This window comes from Streptopelia decaocto (genome assembly GCF_964273445.1).
Source record: "Streptopelia decaocto genome assembly, chromosome: 4".
Lineage (NCBI taxonomy): Eukaryota > Metazoa > Chordata > Aves > Columbiformes > Columbidae > Streptopelia > Streptopelia decaocto.
The window spans coordinates 21,385,385-21,403,820 of NC_138658.1; the positions used below are offsets into that span (position 1 = coordinate 21,385,385).

The following is an 18,436-nucleotide window of genomic DNA, read 5'->3' on the forward strand; positions in this document are numbered from 1 at the left end:
TTGGTGAGCACAAAGTGAAAAGTTGAAGACAGAATTTTATTATGTTCTTCTATCTAAAATCTTTAGCACAAACCCAATATTTTTTATTAAAGTCCAATTGAAAAATTCATTAACTTTTTAATTGAGAACATGGCTGGGAATCAGCAGTTCTGATGATCTTAACATAGCATGGGAAATAATTTTGGATAACTAATCCCTCATTCTAAAAGGAAATAAAAATCTTCGATCATTTTCTGTATAGGAACAGACAGACTATCATTCAAATGCTGAAAGACTTCCACTCTCCCGTCCAAATGCATGCAAAGGGGGATGTCAACCCTCTTACGGCTCAGGAAGAAGTTGTCCCTTGTGGAAGCCAAGGAGAGCACTCCCAGGAACTCAGAGAGAGTTAAGCAAACAAAGTTTCTGGGCATCTTCACTTTCTTTTCTGCAGACCTGAAAGTTGAAGGGATGAAGAGAAAGCCTGGGGGTGAGTTCTCACGTTATTTCCCCAGCTCCTTGTTTCACAGGAAGTTTGGTGAGGAGAAGAAGGAGGGAGGACCTAATACTTTCTTTTTGTTGCTTCTTCCTGCACCCTTCAATTCCTTAATGTCCTGTCCCTCACGCTCAAGACATCAGGAGAAGTCTTCTAAGAAACACAAATGATAGTGAAAAAACACAGCTCCAGAAGGAAAAAGGAAGGGACAGAGAGCACAGAGGTTATGCCAACGTCAAGAGAGTCACAACGTCCAGCCTCAGGGGTCCTGTGCCAAAGTGTGAACCCAGCACCGATCTATTATATATTCCCTAATATTGCCAGCTCACAGCAGCCTCTGATGATGTCAGGTGAGACAGAGAGCCCTCAGCTAATTGTACCCACCAGCTCACTGTCAGAGAACAGTCTGGGGGTCCCCAGCAAGGAGAAGGAAGCTAATCCCCACTCTTCTGGCACAGGAGTTATTTCAGGACTGAAGAGCAGACAAGCCACTCAGGTCATAAAAGCTTCCTTGACATGAGGTTGAGCAGTACAAGATACCAATGTGTGCAGTCCTGCCTTAGGAATCCTATGGGACAGCTGTGGAGAAAGCACACGTGGTGCTCACTTGATCCAAAGTGGATGGAAAGGATCTGCACTTAGGAGTCTTATCCTGGATCCACCAGAGGAATTTTGGATCAGGCCAGCAGCCAGGATCCATTGCTGGGAAGTTCCTACAAGCAAGCTGAGGCAACTATCAGTCTAACAGGTATCTTCTTGGTACCACTTCATCCAGATGGATTTGTTTTGAGATGTCAGGTAAACTTTCAATAATTTTTAAGAGGCATTCTTAGCACAGAGCAGTAATTAGCAAAGCTTCCACCAGCTTCAGTGGGAGCAGAATCTCACCTTCCCCCTCTCAAGCTCCAGAAACCTAACATCCTGTTTACTTCAGGGCCCTCAGGAAACCCTGCAATAACAGTGCTGGTCTTGAATTGCAGAGCTTCTGCACTTAAACACTTTTTCAGGGAGAACGACACCTCCTTCTGCCCCCATACTCTCAGAGGCTCTGAACAATAGAAGTTTCCCTGGATTTGGAACTCCTTGTTCTTGGCCCCTTATTTTATTGCATCATTTTCTTTTTTTTCCCTGTGTTTTTATTTTCTTTCTAATCTAAGAAGGCACCAAAGATGGTAAAATCATGGGATATGCCATGATTTTGGTGAGAATGGGTTTGTCCTCTCCAACACAATTTTCAGGTGAGGACCATTTAATAAGTCATCTTCTTTTCATCCACTGGTTGTAGCCAGGGATTATTTAGGCCGAATTCAAAATCTGACGCACACATTCTTCTGTCATGTGGATTGTTGTTCTTTTGCATTTAACTTACATAAATGGTGTGCACTTCACAAGAAATAGAAAAATTGGACAGTCCTTTTAACACATTGTGTTACGCAGCCATCTCGCGCTATGGAAATGCTTTTATTTCAAGTAGCTGGGAGAGAAAAACCTTTCTAACTTTGAAGTGGTTTTTATTGCATCAAAGAGAGAGAAAGAGAGCTGTCGAATGCCATTTCATTTTTAAAGTTAACTGTAAAGTTTTAATTAGGTCCTCTGAACAAGGATTCTATGATGCTTTGTGTTTAAGAGTTAGCAATAGTATATGATCCATCCACATCCATCATTAAGTCTGGTTGACAAAGGCCAACACAACTCTTTTCTTTGTAACTTTGTAACCATTTATGTTTGAGGTGAAGATGTTAATATGGAAATTTTGTGAGCTAGGAACGAGTACCAACTCTATCATTGTAATTTATGACATTTCATCTAAGGCCAAATGTAAAGGTAATTGCAATTGTTCCATATCTCAAGGCCAGCACATACCAGATGTATGAAATTTGGACTGTTAGACATAAACTTTTATTAGAAAATTATAAATAATTTCTCCCACTTACTACGTTCACCTTTCAAGTTCATCTTGATTAAAATGCAAGGGCAGCATCTTGCCTATTTCCATGAGTTATACAGCTGAAAAAGCTCTGTCATAGTACACTAGGAAAGGAGAAATCAATGCAATATTTAAAATAATTTGCTGATATCAAGGGATGTGACATTTTAGATCAAAATCCTTTTTCATCTAGATGACAAACAAACAAAAGAGAATCATTGGCCAATGATATCTTAATTTTATTTTCACTCTTGAATCTTTGAAATCTTTAATGGGTCCACTATTATGGATATGGATTACTTAAATCCTTCAAAGACCACCTTCCTGAGGTCACTGGGGTTTGTCACTCAGGAAATAACACATTCTTTAGGTTGCCTTATAACAGATGTGATTACATAATCTTCCTGAATGTACAAGATGGGAATTGTCTTCCCAGGTGCAAACCACACAACACCAACGTGCTCAGCAACGTCGCCTTCCTGCACGAAGGTTAATTTACCACTAGGAACAGCATGTGAGATTGCTTCGAGACCGATGGCAAACCAAGCAAAATTACTGCCAATATGGGTTCCTGACTTGGTCTCAAACCGTGAAAGAGAGGAGCTAAGGATACAAAACTTGCCAATCTCAATGTCCGTGATTTAAAACAGACATGTTTGTGAGGTTCATAGGCTATGAAGCAGGAAAGTAGAAGGATTTTGCTGACTGGCATCAAACAACCAAAGTAGCAACACACATAGAAACTGTAACTAAATATATGCCTAAGCTAGCTAGAAAGTGACCTATTGAGCAGAAGGCAAAATAGCTCAGCCGGTTCTGATGACTAGCAAAATAAAGAAATACAAGCCATAAATTCAAACTCCTAAGAAATAAAACAAACAGGAAGGCTCGCAAACCAGTTGTATTTGCAATATTGTCGTGACGATTTACCAGGCCAGGCATGAAAAAAATCTACTTGCTCAGTTTTTATCATAGAGATTGACAACGACGAAAACCAGAATGCTCCCTTATCAAAATATTACCTACTGAAGCCAGGCAGCCAAATAAAACTTTGCAAGCCTGCTCCCTAGAGTAACTATTTTATGTTTCTTTTCTGCTTCTAGTACTAGATATTATCAAGCACAGTTGGATACTCCTGATTAGTGTGACGGTTGCCTGGAAACGTGGGGACAACGTGGCCTGACTTTCCTGGCCGTGCCTGTGCTTGAACTCTGGGACGCTCAGGTGAGCCCAGTTGGGTTTGCAGACCTGGCCTCTTGGCCTAAACTTTGGGGGGGAAAAAGTTACTGGATCTGTGTTCAAAAAGAGAAGATAAACAGCTCTGGAAAATAGAATACAAACCTGTGTTCTGAAAAGCCAAAGCACATTTGCTTTGTGTCATGAGAATGAGTTTCACCAAGATACTAAATCAATAACGGAAGAATAAAAAAATCCAGTCCAAAAGCTTTCACAGCTGATTAACTCCTGTCATGGTACTAAATCACTGAAAAAACCCACCCAACGAGTTTTCCAGACATTAGGGAAAGAGCTGGGGAAAAGGGGAAAAGATGGGTGATAAGATGAGGAGAAACAGAAGACAAAAGTTCAGCTTCTTGTTGAGCCATGTTCTTTCCAGGTAACATTTGAAAAAAAATCCCTTGGCTTTTATGTTCACTAATTCATGTGTAAAACGAACGGAGCAACATTTCCCTGTCTAGTTCTGGCAAGGACACCTATACCAAGATCTACAAGACGCTCCCTTATTTCTGCAATAAGGCCCACAGAAGATATTTTTGAAATGAGCAGAATCTCATTATAGTGGAATACAATTGTATACGGGATGACATCATTGTTCCATAAGAAACTGAAGAGATTATTTGGGGTGTAAGTGTAAGCAAGTCGTAACAAAATGCATCTGCGTGAAGAAATCGGAGTTTGCTTAAAGTGTCCGTGGGTGCCAGGGGTGAACCCCTCGCAGCACAGCCTGACGGATTTTTTGGGGGAACTATGTGATAAATCAGGAATTATTTTAGGTGGCCACAGACCGAGCGCCCCGCGCCGGGGACTCAAACCCACGGACTCGGGTGGGAAACGGGCCCCTGGAGCCGCGGGGCCGGGACGGCAAGGCCCGGGCTGGGGGCTGCGGGCGGAGGTCGGCCCCTGCCGCCTCGGCCCGCCCGCTGCCGGTGCCGCCCCCAGGCCCCGCCCCACGCGTTCTGTCTCCCGGCGCAGTCTGTCCCCAACGCCGCGCCGTAGCGGGGCGGTGCCGGTCAGGCGGGAGCGCGGGGAAGAGGCGCGGGAGGCGGTGAACGGTGAGTACGGGGCGGGCCGGGCCCGCAACGGGGCCCGCAGCGGGGCCAGCGAGGGGAGCACTGCCCGGTTCTGTGTGGGGGGCTCCTGTGCGGCCCGTGTGCCCCGCCCCCGCGTGCGGCAGGAGCCGTTGCTTTTCCGTTGCAGCCGTTGTTCGGGCTGTTTTCGGTTTGGCGCCGTTGTGGCTGTTCGGGGCAGCACCCGCGGCTCCGAGGAGCGCGTTTCCCGGGGCAGCTCCGGGCTCTGCGGTGCCCGCACCGCACATGGCTCTGAGAGGGGTGGCGGCAGGGAAACCACCCATCTGGAAATCCTTACACTGCCGGAATAACTTACTGCCATTTGCCACAGGAAACAAGCAACAAAAAGTTGACGCTGTACTTCGTGTCAGCGTTAGCACTGTTTTCTACCACCGATATAAATGCAGAACAGCTCTTACTTGGACAAAATGACTTAAAGTAATATTAAAGCAGTAGTAAATCAATACTGACCAAACGGGGCTTGTGTGCCATACTGTGAATTTTTAAATCACAGCATCCTTTCAGGTCTCCATACAATTTAATCACAGGCCTTGATTCTAAGTTTAGTCTAACTTGCTGATTCATTTGAAGACATCCTTTCAAATTTATTCTTCACTTGTATTTGAGAGCTGAAACAAACAAACAATCCTTCTCTTGCTGTTCCAGCACAGGCTTCTGTGTGCAGAACATGTACTGGCCTCTCCCTCTACCTCCTAAAGATATGAACCACATATTACAACTTTACTCTCTGATTTTAGTAAAACCATTTTAGCCAGAAGTGTTACAGAGAAGATGAGGCCTTTGGCTCTGTTGGAAGCTTACAAGATGCACAGCAAGCAAGAATTCTTATTAATCATTTCAGAATTTATAAAACTGCCAAAGTTTAATGTTGTTGCTCTAGGAGTTCCACCTCCAGCCTTAAGGTTTTGCTTTTATCTCCTTTGGTATTTTCTCCTACTGAAAGTATTAAGGGTCAGGGGACTGTCTGTCTGTCCACATGTCAACATGTTGCTTATTGAAATGTTTTCTCTCTCTTCCCAGCTTACCAGAGAAGATCAAGATGAGTCTAAGGAAGCAAACCCCTAGTGACTTCCTAAAGCAAATAATTGGAAGGCCAGTTGTGGTAAAATTGAATTCTGGAGTTGATTATCGAGGTAAGTTCTTTATTTATCTCTCACACCAAGTAAAGTCTATGATTCCATTATTTGGGGAGGTTGGAGCAGATGTGTTGCTTTTGAAAAGCAAAACGGTGTGATCCAGCGTCTTGGGAGTATGTGGATACAGAGCTCAGAATGGTGACGTTAAAAATAGAAAGTCAGCTCTGGAGAAACCAATGAAAAGGAGACTAACAGTGATTTAGATATTAAAATTACTTATATAAATCATTAATGTCCTTAGTCAGAGATGGTTAAACTGGAGACTCAGAGTGATTCTGAGTTTCTAAAGTGATATTTATAAAGATTGGCTGGAATGACAATTCCTGAAATGGCCAGGCAGTCCCCTTTTCAGTGCTCTGATGGCATCCCTTATTGGAACTACCGTTGTTCTTCACCTTCCTGTTCTCCAGTTCCTAGTGTAGACCTCGGTTCAGAAAAGCTTCAAACTGTAAACTGTGCTATCAGTCCCAAGCCTGCTCTTACACAAGGGCTGACACGGTTATTTACATTCTTGGTTAAACAACTGCCTAACGCGTGTTGGATGAAGACTCACAGAGATACAAGAGGAAGGTTAATGAGATTTTGCTGCTATATGCCCAGTGCATTTTAACACGGTGCAGCAGTTTAATTCCAGAACTCTTCAGCCTATCTGGGTATCTTCATGCACTGTATGTAGGATTATAAGGGGTTTTTAAGCAGTAAATGAAACTTCTCTGTTCAGTGAAATGTCCTGGTCCTACTCCTGTTAGGATAAGACTATCAGCCTGTCCAATTTTTTTTAGTAGTATCCAAGCTTATTAAAACTATAATGTATCTCCTGTTGAGCACAATTTAAGCGTTCTGTTCTGAAATGACTTGTACATTATGGTCCTGCTTCAGATGGATTTAATTCAATTGGCTCAGCTTAGCACTTGTGAGAGAAAACTTGTTTGTGCCTTGACAAGGAATCTTTGTATTATGACAGTTTTAAATTGTTACTGTTCACTGACAGAGCAAGCAAAGCCTTCTTATCCCTTCCTTTTCCTCTTTAGTGTCTTTCAGCTGACAAAATTCACAATCTTTCATTTTTTGAAGAACCACTTTGTCTGAACAATTCAGGTGGGGTTGGTAGCTGAAAAACCTCACTAATTCTTATCCATCTTTGGCCTCTGTAAGTTCTTTCTTGCAGGAGAATGTAGTGACAGCTCAATAAAGTCAATTAGAGCAAGTCATCATTTGCCTAAAGGTACACACAAGGCAGGACCAAACCAGATCTGGGGTTTGGATGCACTTCATTTTTTGAGAATGTTGGTACCTTCTGCTTGGTAAGATCTATTTTTAACTGCTGCAGATCAACTACTCAACTTTTCCCTCAACGTGGCTAGTTTGACCTGCCCACAATCAGATCTACTGGGAATTGAACCACAGTTCCTTTGAAAACGCTTATTTGTTATTGGATTTTTTTCCTCTCCCTTTCTTATTTCTCTCTGCTTTCTGTCCTTCCCACTTGATGGGATCCTGCAGTTAAAAACCTGTACACTGTTCTCATTTGAAAAATATACCTTCAGTTCATTTTCTACAGAAACTTGACCAACATTTGTAAAAGCCAAACATTAAAAAAAGCCAGCATCTTGGGCTTTTGTTGCAGATCTGTCTGGATTCTGCTTCTAGGCTGTGTTGCTAATTTTATGTCTGCACCTCCACCCTCTGAGCCACCGTATGCACAAATGTGGCCTAATACAAGTGTTGGTGTGTAACTGTAAATGTGTCAATATGCTGCCAAGTGTTGTGCATGTCTAAGGGAGGAAGCTCTGGGAAAGTAATCAGTGATAATATGTATGATTCCTATGGATATGCACATTAAAAAATCTCTACATATGGATAGATAAAAACACTAGCCAGGATAGGCAGTGACAATATTTAATGCCATTAGTGGCCTAAGAGTAAACACAAAGAAAAGGAGGAAGAGAATGAAGCAAGCATTAATGTACTCTAGGAAAAGAGCGTTTAAAATGACTACATTTATGGCCTACTGAATCATAGCTTAAGAAACCTCAGAGAGTTCAATTTTAATTTTGGATAAACATTTTTTTTGTTTTCTGTTGTTTTGTAGAGCACTCATGATTACTGGAGTGAAAAAGAGTTCTGACTTTTGCCTGGGGTTTTTGGTGCATTTAATAAGACTTTGTGAGCAGTAAGTCAGTTTTTCCATTTTTTGTGGAAACAGAGAAAAGAAAAACATAGAGGAAAATAATAATCCTCAAACAGGTTGGCAGGAGAACTTGAATTCCTAATTATTTAATGGAAGATATTACAGTAACACTTCTGAAAAATGAGAATGTGTCCTAGAGGAGGATTCACAGACTGGATTTTTCTCCCCACATACAACCAATACACTATATTTCTGTTGTTTTAATGCCAGCCAAATAAACTAGATGTTTTTCAAACAGAGGAAAAAGTTATTTTAGTGGTAGCATCTGTGTGTGCAAGGATGAAGTCAGGAAAAGGCAGAGGCAAGCCGGAGATAAACATAGCTTGTTATAAGTTGTTTTATGCACACAATTAACAAATCAGCTTGCATTCCCTGAGCAATTCTTTACATCTGTTCATTCCCACATTCAGTTTCCTACAGGTATAGTCTGCTTGTTCATTAGGTAAGTTAATTCTGATCTTAAGGGTGGATGTAGACACCAAGGAGTGACTTTGAATGAAAAAAAATCATCATATTGGCAGCACATAGAAGTGCTGTGGTAACAAGGTACAGCTTCCACAGGGCACTGAGAAGTGAGAACATAAATACTTGTCTGAAACCCTTGCTACTCAAGTGCACGTTTTCCTGATCAAAAGACCATCTAATATTACAAATGGCAGAGATTTTTTTCTTGAGTTGCATTAATTAAACAGGGTAATTTTATTTTTGTAGGAAGATTTCAGTGTCTTTTGAAAACCCTTTACCTGTTGAAAACGTAGAATTTTGTTTACATCAAAACAGAGGCTCGCAGCCAATGTTCTTCTAGATCTGCAAGCATAAATATGAAAAAGTGTGTATGGTGTCCTGTATTAAAAGGGCTATTTTTCAGATATATCCTTCACAAGTTTTGATGAAAATTCCATTCTTTGTCCTTAGGTTATCTAGTTACACTTAATGCCATGGGTTCTTTTCAGATGTGTGGCTTAAAATACAAGTGAGAAGGGACAACTTAAACTTTCAAAGTGGAAGTTGTCAATATTTTGACAGTGGTGCCTCGAAGACTTCCTTTTCCACCCCCACTCTTGTCAGCTGATAAAGTTGCTGCTAGAGTGCCTGGGGTTCCTCACTCTCAGCTTCATTCTTCAAAGAATACTCTGATCTACTAACTCATCTGGCCAAGCTTGGGCTTTTAGTTTGTTACACAGATACAGTTTTTTTCAGTACTATTCAAATGCATTGCATTTTTGTTTATTTTAAAAGAAGTTTAAGCTGATTCATTTTTAAACTGTCACTGTCTGCAGGTGTCCTGGCTTGCCTGGATGGGTATATGAATATAGCTTTGGAACAGACTGAAGAATATGTAAATGGACAATTAAAGAACAAGTATGGGGATGCGTTTATCCGAGGAAATAATGGTAACTCCTCCTCCCTGTGTTATTGCTTATGAGAGGATTATGTTTGATATTTATTTCTGAATTTGATGAGTGGCTGAGGTGTAAGCAAGCTGCCTGTGAGAACTTTAGCTTCAGGCTTTCTGAGAACCTTAATGGATTTACTTATTACAGCACCTCTTTTCAGCATCTGTGCATTTCCTCATTCTTGTGGCCGTTTTTGCCTCTGAACTTGAAATTCATTTACAGAAGCTTGCTCTCTTCTATCCTTCCTTAGAGCTTATTCCCTGTTATTTGACAGCTTTACCCCTTTGCACTTGCTGCTTGCTTAGATGGTTCCCGCTCCATAGAAGTTTGCATTTTGCTAGGCAAAATATTGCATAAATTTCTGATACGCTACAGATACTGATGGCACTATAATATTTTCTTGTGATGTGATTGTCCGGACCTGAATGAATGCTGTTCATTAGTGCTGCAGGTTACTTATATCTTCGGGTGAAGATTTTACTGCCAGTCAAGAAAATAATTTGCACTTTACTGTTGAGCCTTTGAATATCCCAGTGCAGTAGATGGGTTTTAGTGCACTTCAAGGACAATTAGCATCCTGCCCCGCTGCAAGACAGATTTGCTCTTAATCATAGGTTGATAAGTACCCCAGGTTCCAAAAAATGACTCTGGTATCAGTGTTGGGCTGTAATAGCAGGGCATGCCAGGGAGCAGAATATCCAAAACCAGAGAAAATTCACATGTCAGACATGAAGAGACCTGTAGAGAAGGGAAATGAAGCAGGGTTTGACCAAGTTATTTAAGAAAATAACTTGGAGGTTGGGAAGGAGGGAATAAAAGAAATAAGAACCAATTCCCACTTCGCAAACAAAAAGTCAAGGAGAACGTGGCACCAGTGTGAAAGTGTTTTGGGAGGAGAAACAGTAATTGAATTGCATGTTATTTACCATGTGTGCTGCTTTCTCCTTTTCACAGTATTGTACATAAGCACACAGAAGAGGAGGATGTGAAGACGACAGAAGGAGTCTGTTTTGTACTTGTGAACCTCATCGAAGTGATGAGCCCTATTTGATTTGTAGTTAATCTACAGGTGAAATACACAAGTATTTAAATATTTTTTTTTAAATAAATGTAAACCAGTGTAAATTTCCTGAATGTTTTTGTTTCAAAGTATTGCTTTGTTCCACCGTACAGAAAAAAAATAAAGCATGTAATAATGCTGCAAGACTAATTCAAAGCAACAGCTCATTTAATTATGCTGACAGTTACAGAAATACTGGTGGGAAGGTGAGCAGGCATGGAGTAATTGCAAATCACAGTCTTGGATTGATGGCAAACCAATAGTTTAACTGCTGTTGGGAAGGGAAGACCTGATGTTTTGGTGACAGTGACCTGTCCCTTTTGGAAAACACAGGGTCAGCTTTAAATGCCAGTCTAGTAGAAGTCATCAGGTAAAAAGTTCAGCTGCCTGAAAAAATCTTGAATCGTGGGTTGAATCAAGGGATGTAACAGTGTCTCTTCAACAGTTTGAGGTGGGGAAAGACTTGCATCAAATGCAAGAAAAGCCCCAAGGGTGACAAGAAAGCCCTGTGCCAGCTGAGGAGGTCAGTCACAGGTGACAAGCTCTCCATTGGTTTGCCAACACAGCCGGTTGTGGCTTTACCTCCTGCCTTTGTGCCTCCAACCCTACTTCACCTTATGGTTACCTTTTTTCACTGCATCTTTACCAAACACAAAGGACTTTTTTCAATAAAAAGCAATTTAAACTAATATCTAAAGCTGCTTCTGAATACAAACTAGAAATCCAAATGCTTTTGTAAACAGGCCATGTGTATCCCATTCAGACAGTTTACTCTTTCTCCCACCAACTTCCCCCCCAGGTAGTACCATCTTTATGTTCTCTTTATGTGCTAGTCAGAAAAGAGAACAAACACATTAAGCTTTAGTATGGCTTGCGCATTAGGGAAGGGGAACCTCCGTGCAGGCAACAATCAGAACTTGTTTGTTTGTATTTTGTAACAATGCTCCCAGGTAATTGGAGCCCACTGAGTAAATCCAGCTCCATTTTAGATGGATACTTATACCAATTTATAAATTATGTTTTCTCTTTTTACACGCAGTCAGCCAAGAAAAAACAAACTGTGAATGTTCAGATATTTCTTAGTCTGAGTGTTACGGCAATTAACATCCAGATATTCAGAACGATTTCTTTTTCCTTGGGACAAAGTTATAACTGAGAGTAATGTGCCTCACGGTGAAGTTATTTAGCCAGTTTTTAAAATGAGTGTTCTGAAGCCTTGCTTTATTCTCTGGGCAGTTTATAGTGCCTCCAGGAACAAAAATACTTCTAGTTGTGGATGGATGAACACAAGACAATTGTGTGAACATAACACTGGCCTATTCTTTCCAAGTACCAGTAGCCCTAATGTAAGCAGGGAACAGTTACATTTCAGTTATCCAAGGAAGAGAATGTGTGTTGCAATTTTTTTTTAAAGCTTAAGAAATAAATCTAAATTATTTTGCAATCAGTAGTTAACCTTTCCACATTCAACACTTCGGAAGCCACTACAGAACACGGAGATGCTACTTTATGCTTCAATAATTTGACGCTTTCTGACAAGGGTTGAAAAGGGTCCAGGGTGCAAGTACAAATCACCAAGTTGCTCTTCTGTGACTTTTTTAAAAGAAATATGTACCTCCAAATGGAGCATGCAGTTTTTCATTTGTTTTGTCATCTATATACAGCTGACAGGTTATTGTGTTTTTCTTAATGTTAACATGAAGTTAGTTTTTTTCTTCTCCACCTTTTCCCCTCCTCCACCTATGCACCTATAGGAACACATTTTGCACAGACTGGTTTACCTTCAAGAATTTGCATTGCTAACTTTTTGATTGCAGTTCTGTTCCTGCAGGTCTAGTTATAGAATATTTTTCACTTTTGATCTACTACATCAAATGGCCTAATCACATATTGAACTCTGAACTTGGAAAATACTATGTAGTTTAAATGGCGAGGTTTTTTAATGTATTCTACGTCATGAAATCACTGTTTACAATGTAAGATAGACAAGAAATTTTGCATTAAAGAGGAGCTGTTGTAACCCAAATTCATATTTCAAAAGTAACTAAAGAAATTCAAGACTAAACTCCCACAATTACTGACCTTTATGCACATTTTACAAGACTTTTCTCCTTAACTCAATTTTCAGCCCAAATTTTTAAATTGAGTGAACATTTAAGCTTGACTTAAATCAGGCAGCCCAGTGTTTGTAGCTTGTTTTGAGTTGGATAAAACACTAATCTTGGATGGATTTACTTATCTTTACATCTTGTTTTGACTTACTGTATTCTGTGTGACAACATGCCACTCACAAGTCAATCAGACACTGGCCAGACAACTGTCAGAGCAGCACATGGATCACTACCCAAAGTGTAAGGTGAGCCATCCCATCATAGTTGTAGATAAACATCAAAGCAGAACGGTGTATTTCACAAACTCTTGATGCTTAAAAATGACTCAGCCTAGTTTATAATGTCTTTATCGCACTGGGGGATACAAATACACTTACAAATGCAGTATATCTTCACACACATCCTTTGTGTTACCTCATTTACCATATCTTAATGCTCTTGCCCCAACACCTGTGTATAAAACAGTTTTACTTGTAGATTACACTCACCTGAGTCAGGCCTGACAATGAAACATTCCTTGAGCAACTCACAAGTGCTTGTCCCTCACTTGTCTTAGAAGAATACACCCAAAATGAAGTAATTCAAAATCCCAAACTACCGAAGTTTAATTGTATTTCAAAGACTGAAGCTGCACTCACTTCAGGAAACCAAGGCCCTTCAACCACTCTGCTACTCCCACTTCCCTCCATGCTTCCAGTTCACAGGCTCTAGAAAGAGCCATAACTCTGGATTTAAAACATCCCCACCTCCAGGGTAAGTTTCTTGCAGTTGAAAAGCCACATCCCCTTAAACAAAAACCTGGCTGGGAACAACAGCCCAGCTTATCCTATGGAAACTAGAGAAAGCAAGTCCGGAAGCAGTGAAGTACTCACTGTGCAACAGGGCAGCCAGACGCCAGGGACCTGCTGAGCCTGGGGCAGCCTGGAGTGCCCCTGTATGAAGGCAGCAGAGCATGCTGGGAAAGACCTGCCTTACCGTACACACCTGTGATGTCACCCTTGTACACATTGTTGCCACCTGGTTCCTACTTCAAAGGGAATCTCATGCAAACCCACTGAACATTGTTTTATTTGAGTTCTTGCCATCTTTTTCACAATGTTACCGTGACAAAACAGCTACAGAAAGTCCTGGATATGACTTTGCCATGAAATCCTAAGGCTCATACTGGCTCTGAAAAATCTGGGTTTGGCTGTGTTGTTCACGCTAGTGAGGGAAGTGTGAACCTGTTTGCAAAGTGGTGGCCTTTTAATGTTTGCCTGATGGCACCAGAGCAATACCTGATCTCTAATATGTTAGCCCACGATCAGCTTCAGCCTTGTGTCGGTTTTGAAAGCAAACTGTGGAGCCAGCAGTTTCAAAGCCTCAGTTCTCTCTGCCAAACTGTTCTCCAAGGCTCAGAAATCAGGCAGGAGGAGGCTTTTCTTGAGCTGCTATCAAGGACTCTTGCATGCTGAGGCATCAGTGATCCACAGAGCAGCTTTGGGCTGGGCTGGGCTGCACGCCCAGCGTGGCTTTCAGGTCTACATTGTGCTGCACGCCCGGTGTGGCTTTCAGCCCGCAGGACACCTCCAGCAGCTCATCGGATCACAGGCAGCTCCCCCTCGGTACGGCAATTGTACCGCCTATCTGGCCTTGCCTTTATCTACCAGTGCAGCAACAAGTTCTCATGAGAACATCCTTTACAAAGAGGGTTGCTTTCTTGTAATGAAATTATAAAATAGTTCACGTGATGAAAAGGGAGAGCTGCTCTCCATGGATGGGATCAGATGCTGCTCTGCACAGCATGCCATGGGAAAATCCACCTGGGCTCTGTCCATGCTACACAGACATGGGGTGCCCCGCATCTGAAAGGATTAACAATTTACTTGCTGTCTGCATTTCTTTTCTTTGTCTTAGTAAATCAGTTATCAAAATCTTTGTTGCCAGACCCTTCTTACTGAGATCCAGAGACCCTGCACTGTCTGTCTCCATCTCCTCAACCTCCCCAGTGCAGAACAGCTGCCCAGGTTGCAGTACTTACCAAAAAAAAATAAAGTGGATTTTTTTTTTTTAGGCTGAATTTATAAGGCAAGGAGGCTCAGGAGGCCACATTATACATTGTGTGTGTGTCAATTCCTTCCCAGCAGTAGCATTTGAATCCATTGTTGAACTGCAGCTGGTGAGAGAGCAAAAATAATCAGTGGATAGAAATGGAGGGAGCAGCCAGTACTTCTGCTGACCTTCTGCCTAACTAGACATCACAGAAACATTCTATTTTGCCTGGTCTCCCCAAACACAGAGAGACAGACATGCACAGGTCAACCTTGAGATGCCAAGTTGTAGCCATTATTCTTCATTCTCCCAGTGGGTTTTACCACTCTCCTACAGTTGGGCATTGCTCTTAGTTTTAAAGATGACCCAAATACTATTTTAAAAGTTGGTGCGTCCAGCTTTGTTGGTTTAACGATCAGTTCCTTGCGATTTGAAGTCAACTGCTGCCACCTTCAAGCTCTCTACTTGATCAACCTGCCCACTCTTCTCTAACCCCCCAAAACATTGTTCACAGGACTGAGGTGGTTGCTAGCTGGCTGGGAAGGACTTCCAACTCATTATAACCCTGATTATCTTGCAGTAGCGAAGCATTTCCCAACCTGTCAATGAAGCCACCACAGTGTCAGCTCTAGGTTGCTTACATCTGTGTCCACCTTACACGCTGATCTCCACTGCACCTGCTCCACATCTGCTGCTCCATATCTGCTCTGCCTGTTGTACCCTGATGATGTGGAGATGTGGAACCAATCTGCAAGAACGAGAAAGTTTCTGCATCAAGGAGCCTGGGATATCTCTGTATTTATAAGCTTTCTGTGCACTAAGTCGATGAAACTTCAAGTTACATGGTTTGTAGTCTATCTTAATTATCAAGCTATTACACAGCATGCACAATTTTTCCTAGTACTACTTTAAAATCCTAGCTGTGGTTTTCATTGTTCTAGAAATCTGCTACACAAATGCTGCTAAGAAAGTAGGGTGTAAGTTGTCTTATGTCCCCTTCTCCTTGCCAGCTTCTTACTAACAAAGGAATTCATGACAGGAAAAAGGCAAACTTCTCTCTAGTGACAGCAGTGCCATGTGCTCTTTTCATGTCTGTCTGGGCCCCATCATCAGGGTGATACGCAAAGCCTGCCTGTGCTCAAATGACTGCAGCAGGTCAAAGCTCTGGCCACAGAAGGCTGAGGCAATGCTGTCCTGGTGGGTGATGCAACCAGAAGCTATGGAGAGGGCTGTATTTCTTACGGGAAACATCTGCCTGTCACTTCGCATTCAGACGTGCAGTTTGAGGCTGCTGGTAGGTGCTCATGTCACGGTAATGACTGTGACAGGAGTTTTCCATCTCTAAGGAGGTGACAGTTGTGACATTTGGTTTGAGCGCAGGTTTGAAGCCACTGAGCTCCTCTGCTTGAGAGCAGGCAGTGAGGACAAACTCTGCACAAGGCTGTATTTCAGAACATCTCAGCAATTAACGCAGCATTCAGGCAGCACCATGCAGCTCTGTGGGCTGGTGCTGCTAAACCTGCATCCAACACGCCCATGGCAGCACATCCTGACCTGCCCAGCGGCCACTGCCTGCTTGGGGAGCCAGTGGAGCCACCTCAGTGCTGAAGTACAAACCATACTCTTATAGATGGGCTGTGTCTGGGTCTCTTTGATTGAAGCTCTTCTGCCTTCTCCCCATGGCTTTGCACAAAGGCAGCACCCAACACCACTGCTTTGGGGTCTGCACTCTCTCTTTGCTGCTTTTCCCACATTTTCGAGTGAAGCCAGTGGAGAAATGGTGTTCGCTGGAGCTGGCATATGAAAACGTGTGCCCAAGACGTGGCAGCAGCTGAAGAAGACTATACAATGCTGTAACACCACACTGTGACACAAATCCATACCTGCACTACTGTTTTCAGACCTGGCCGCTGTGTTGGAAGAGATGTGACATGTTTGGTGTTTTCCCTGCAGCTTCTCAGAGGCCTGGAGCTGCTGCTTTATTTCACTGGAATTAAAAACAAGGGATAGGTTAACTTATGAATAAATTAGTAAGGAAAATCCATGAGACCATTTGATTTCAGGAAAGGATTAGGATGAGATTAATATATCATAAAGGTACACTCTCTTGTATATAATATACAGGCAATTACCAAGAGGAACAGAAGCAATAATGCAAACTCTGCCCCTCTCCCTCTGGTCTACTACAGCAAAAACTCTCTGCTTCCACTGACAAAAAGAAAGAAAACGATAAGATTTGCATTATATCTTGAAATTCAGTAATTAGAAGGCCTCTTTCAAATGCAGAGGAGAGCAGTCTGCTGAGAGCCCAGTAACACCAGCTCCCACACTTTCAAACCAGTTAAACAGATGAGAGCTGGGCTGTCAGCAGCAGTACCTCAGCACCAGCCCGGCATCTTGTTTCACTTATGAGAACAGGCTGTAAGAGCAGGGCAGATGATGGGAACAGCACAAATAAGCGGGGTGTCTGCAAGCCTGCCTTCAGTTTTTGGGAGGTGCCCCAGGCACAGGTCACCTTGGTCCCTTTTCCAGATGGGCTCCTGCACTGGTCAGACTCCGAGCAAGATCAGATACAGGCACTGTGGAGATGCAGAACAAACAATGCTGATGAAGGCTCTAATGATGATGAGAGGGGCTGGGAAGCCAAGGGACAGGATCAGCTCCATGGCCAGGCCCCAGCATGGCTGCCTTTGTAGCTCAGTCAAAAAGCAGGGGTGACAACCCGGACACAGCTCCTGTGCCAGGGGACAGTCACACATATTAGGTGTTTAGTCCTGTGTCCTGGCTCTGGTGGGTTTGTGGGGTGTCAATGTCTCCTCCTGGTGCGTGGGATGCATATTTCCAGCCCTTCTAGCAAAATTCTGCTTTTATTTCCAAAATGTATTTCCTATGTAAGCATGAGAGACAGGGCACACTGCTTGGGGGGTCACAGACTGGAGGGAGCTGACGTGGCTTTGCTTTGCAAAGCTTCAGCATGGAAGGGGGGCAGGTATGGGGGGAGGTATGGGGAGAGCAACGGGGCAAGCAAGAGTCCCATCCTCCTGTATCTCTGCAAAGGAGTCCCAGGGTGTCCCACACAACCCCCATGGCTTTCTGCTGTTCCCCCTGCTAGTTGCTTTTGTTTTCATTGTAGAATAAATTAAAAAAAAAAAAAAAAAAAAAAAAGAAAAACAAAAAAGTGGGTGGGATACAGAGAAGAAAACTAAGACAATTAAGGCAGGATTTGGGCACTGGCGGGGAGCTGCCGTAGGTGGTGGGTATTAGCAGCAACAGCTGCTGCACTTCCCATTAGAGGAGAAAGCAAAGATCGTCCCTGAAAGGATGGGTCTCAGGCAGGCTGGGAAGGGAGCAGCGGCAGCAAGCCCAGCGGCGTACGTGTCCCGAGGTAAGCAAGGGGTGGCACGGCCAGTCCCAGCCTGGGTGGCCCTGGGGACCATGGCCCTGATCCCCACACCTGAGGGGTGAGGAGTGCAAACGGGGGGCTGGGGGGGGGGAATGGAAAACAGCGGCACAGCCTGGGAAACTCCTGAGGAAAAGAGCAGCTGCTCAGAGGCGCTTTCACGCACTCCTGAGAGAAATTATATCCAGCAAGCAAGGTCTGGGTGTACCTAAGGGGGCAAGGCTGACTCCAGGAGGAGGAGGACATCCCATGCAGGGGCTGGGATGTTTGGTGAAGGCTCCTGTGACTCCCACAAGCATCTTCTGGCATGTAACTGTTTGGAGTGGGATGATGCTCAGCTGTGGAAGGGTAAACTGCATCTGTCTGCTCCATGGTTCAGGC

At 43.0% G+C, this 18,436-nt stretch overlaps 1 protein-coding gene across 1 annotated transcript; it reads left to right on the plus strand.

Annotated features, from left to right (window-relative positions):
• Positions 1-4,589: 4,589 nt before the first annotated feature.
• Positions 4,590-10,663, plus strand: LSM6 (LSM6 homolog, U6 small nuclear RNA and mRNA degradation associated). Its single transcript, XM_082051041.1, has 4 exons — positions 4,590-4,693; positions 5,750-5,862; positions 9,337-9,450; positions 10,408-10,663. Exons 2-4 carry the CDS (start codon positions 5,769-5,771, stop codon positions 10,440-10,442), a joined length of 243 nt encoding a protein of 80 aa, XP_081907167.1. The 5' UTR covers positions 4,590-4,693; positions 5,750-5,768; the 3' UTR covers positions 10,443-10,663.
• Positions 10,664-18,436: the final 7,773 nt, after the last annotated feature.

Excerpts from the sequence above, each read along its gene's own strand:
- LSM6 (XM_082051041.1), top strand. The coding sequence starts at position 5,769 with ATGAGTCTAAGGAAGCAAACCCCTAGTGACTTCCTAAAGCAAATAATT. Across the intron at positions 5,863-9,336 it reads TTCTGGAGTTGATTATCGAG|GTGTCCTGGCTTGCCTGGAT; the intron begins GTAAGTTCTTTA and ends CACTGTCTGCAG. Across the intron at positions 9,451-10,407 it reads GTTTATCCGAGGAAATAATG|TATTGTACATAAGCACACAG; the intron begins GTAACTCCTCCT and ends TCCTTTTCACAG.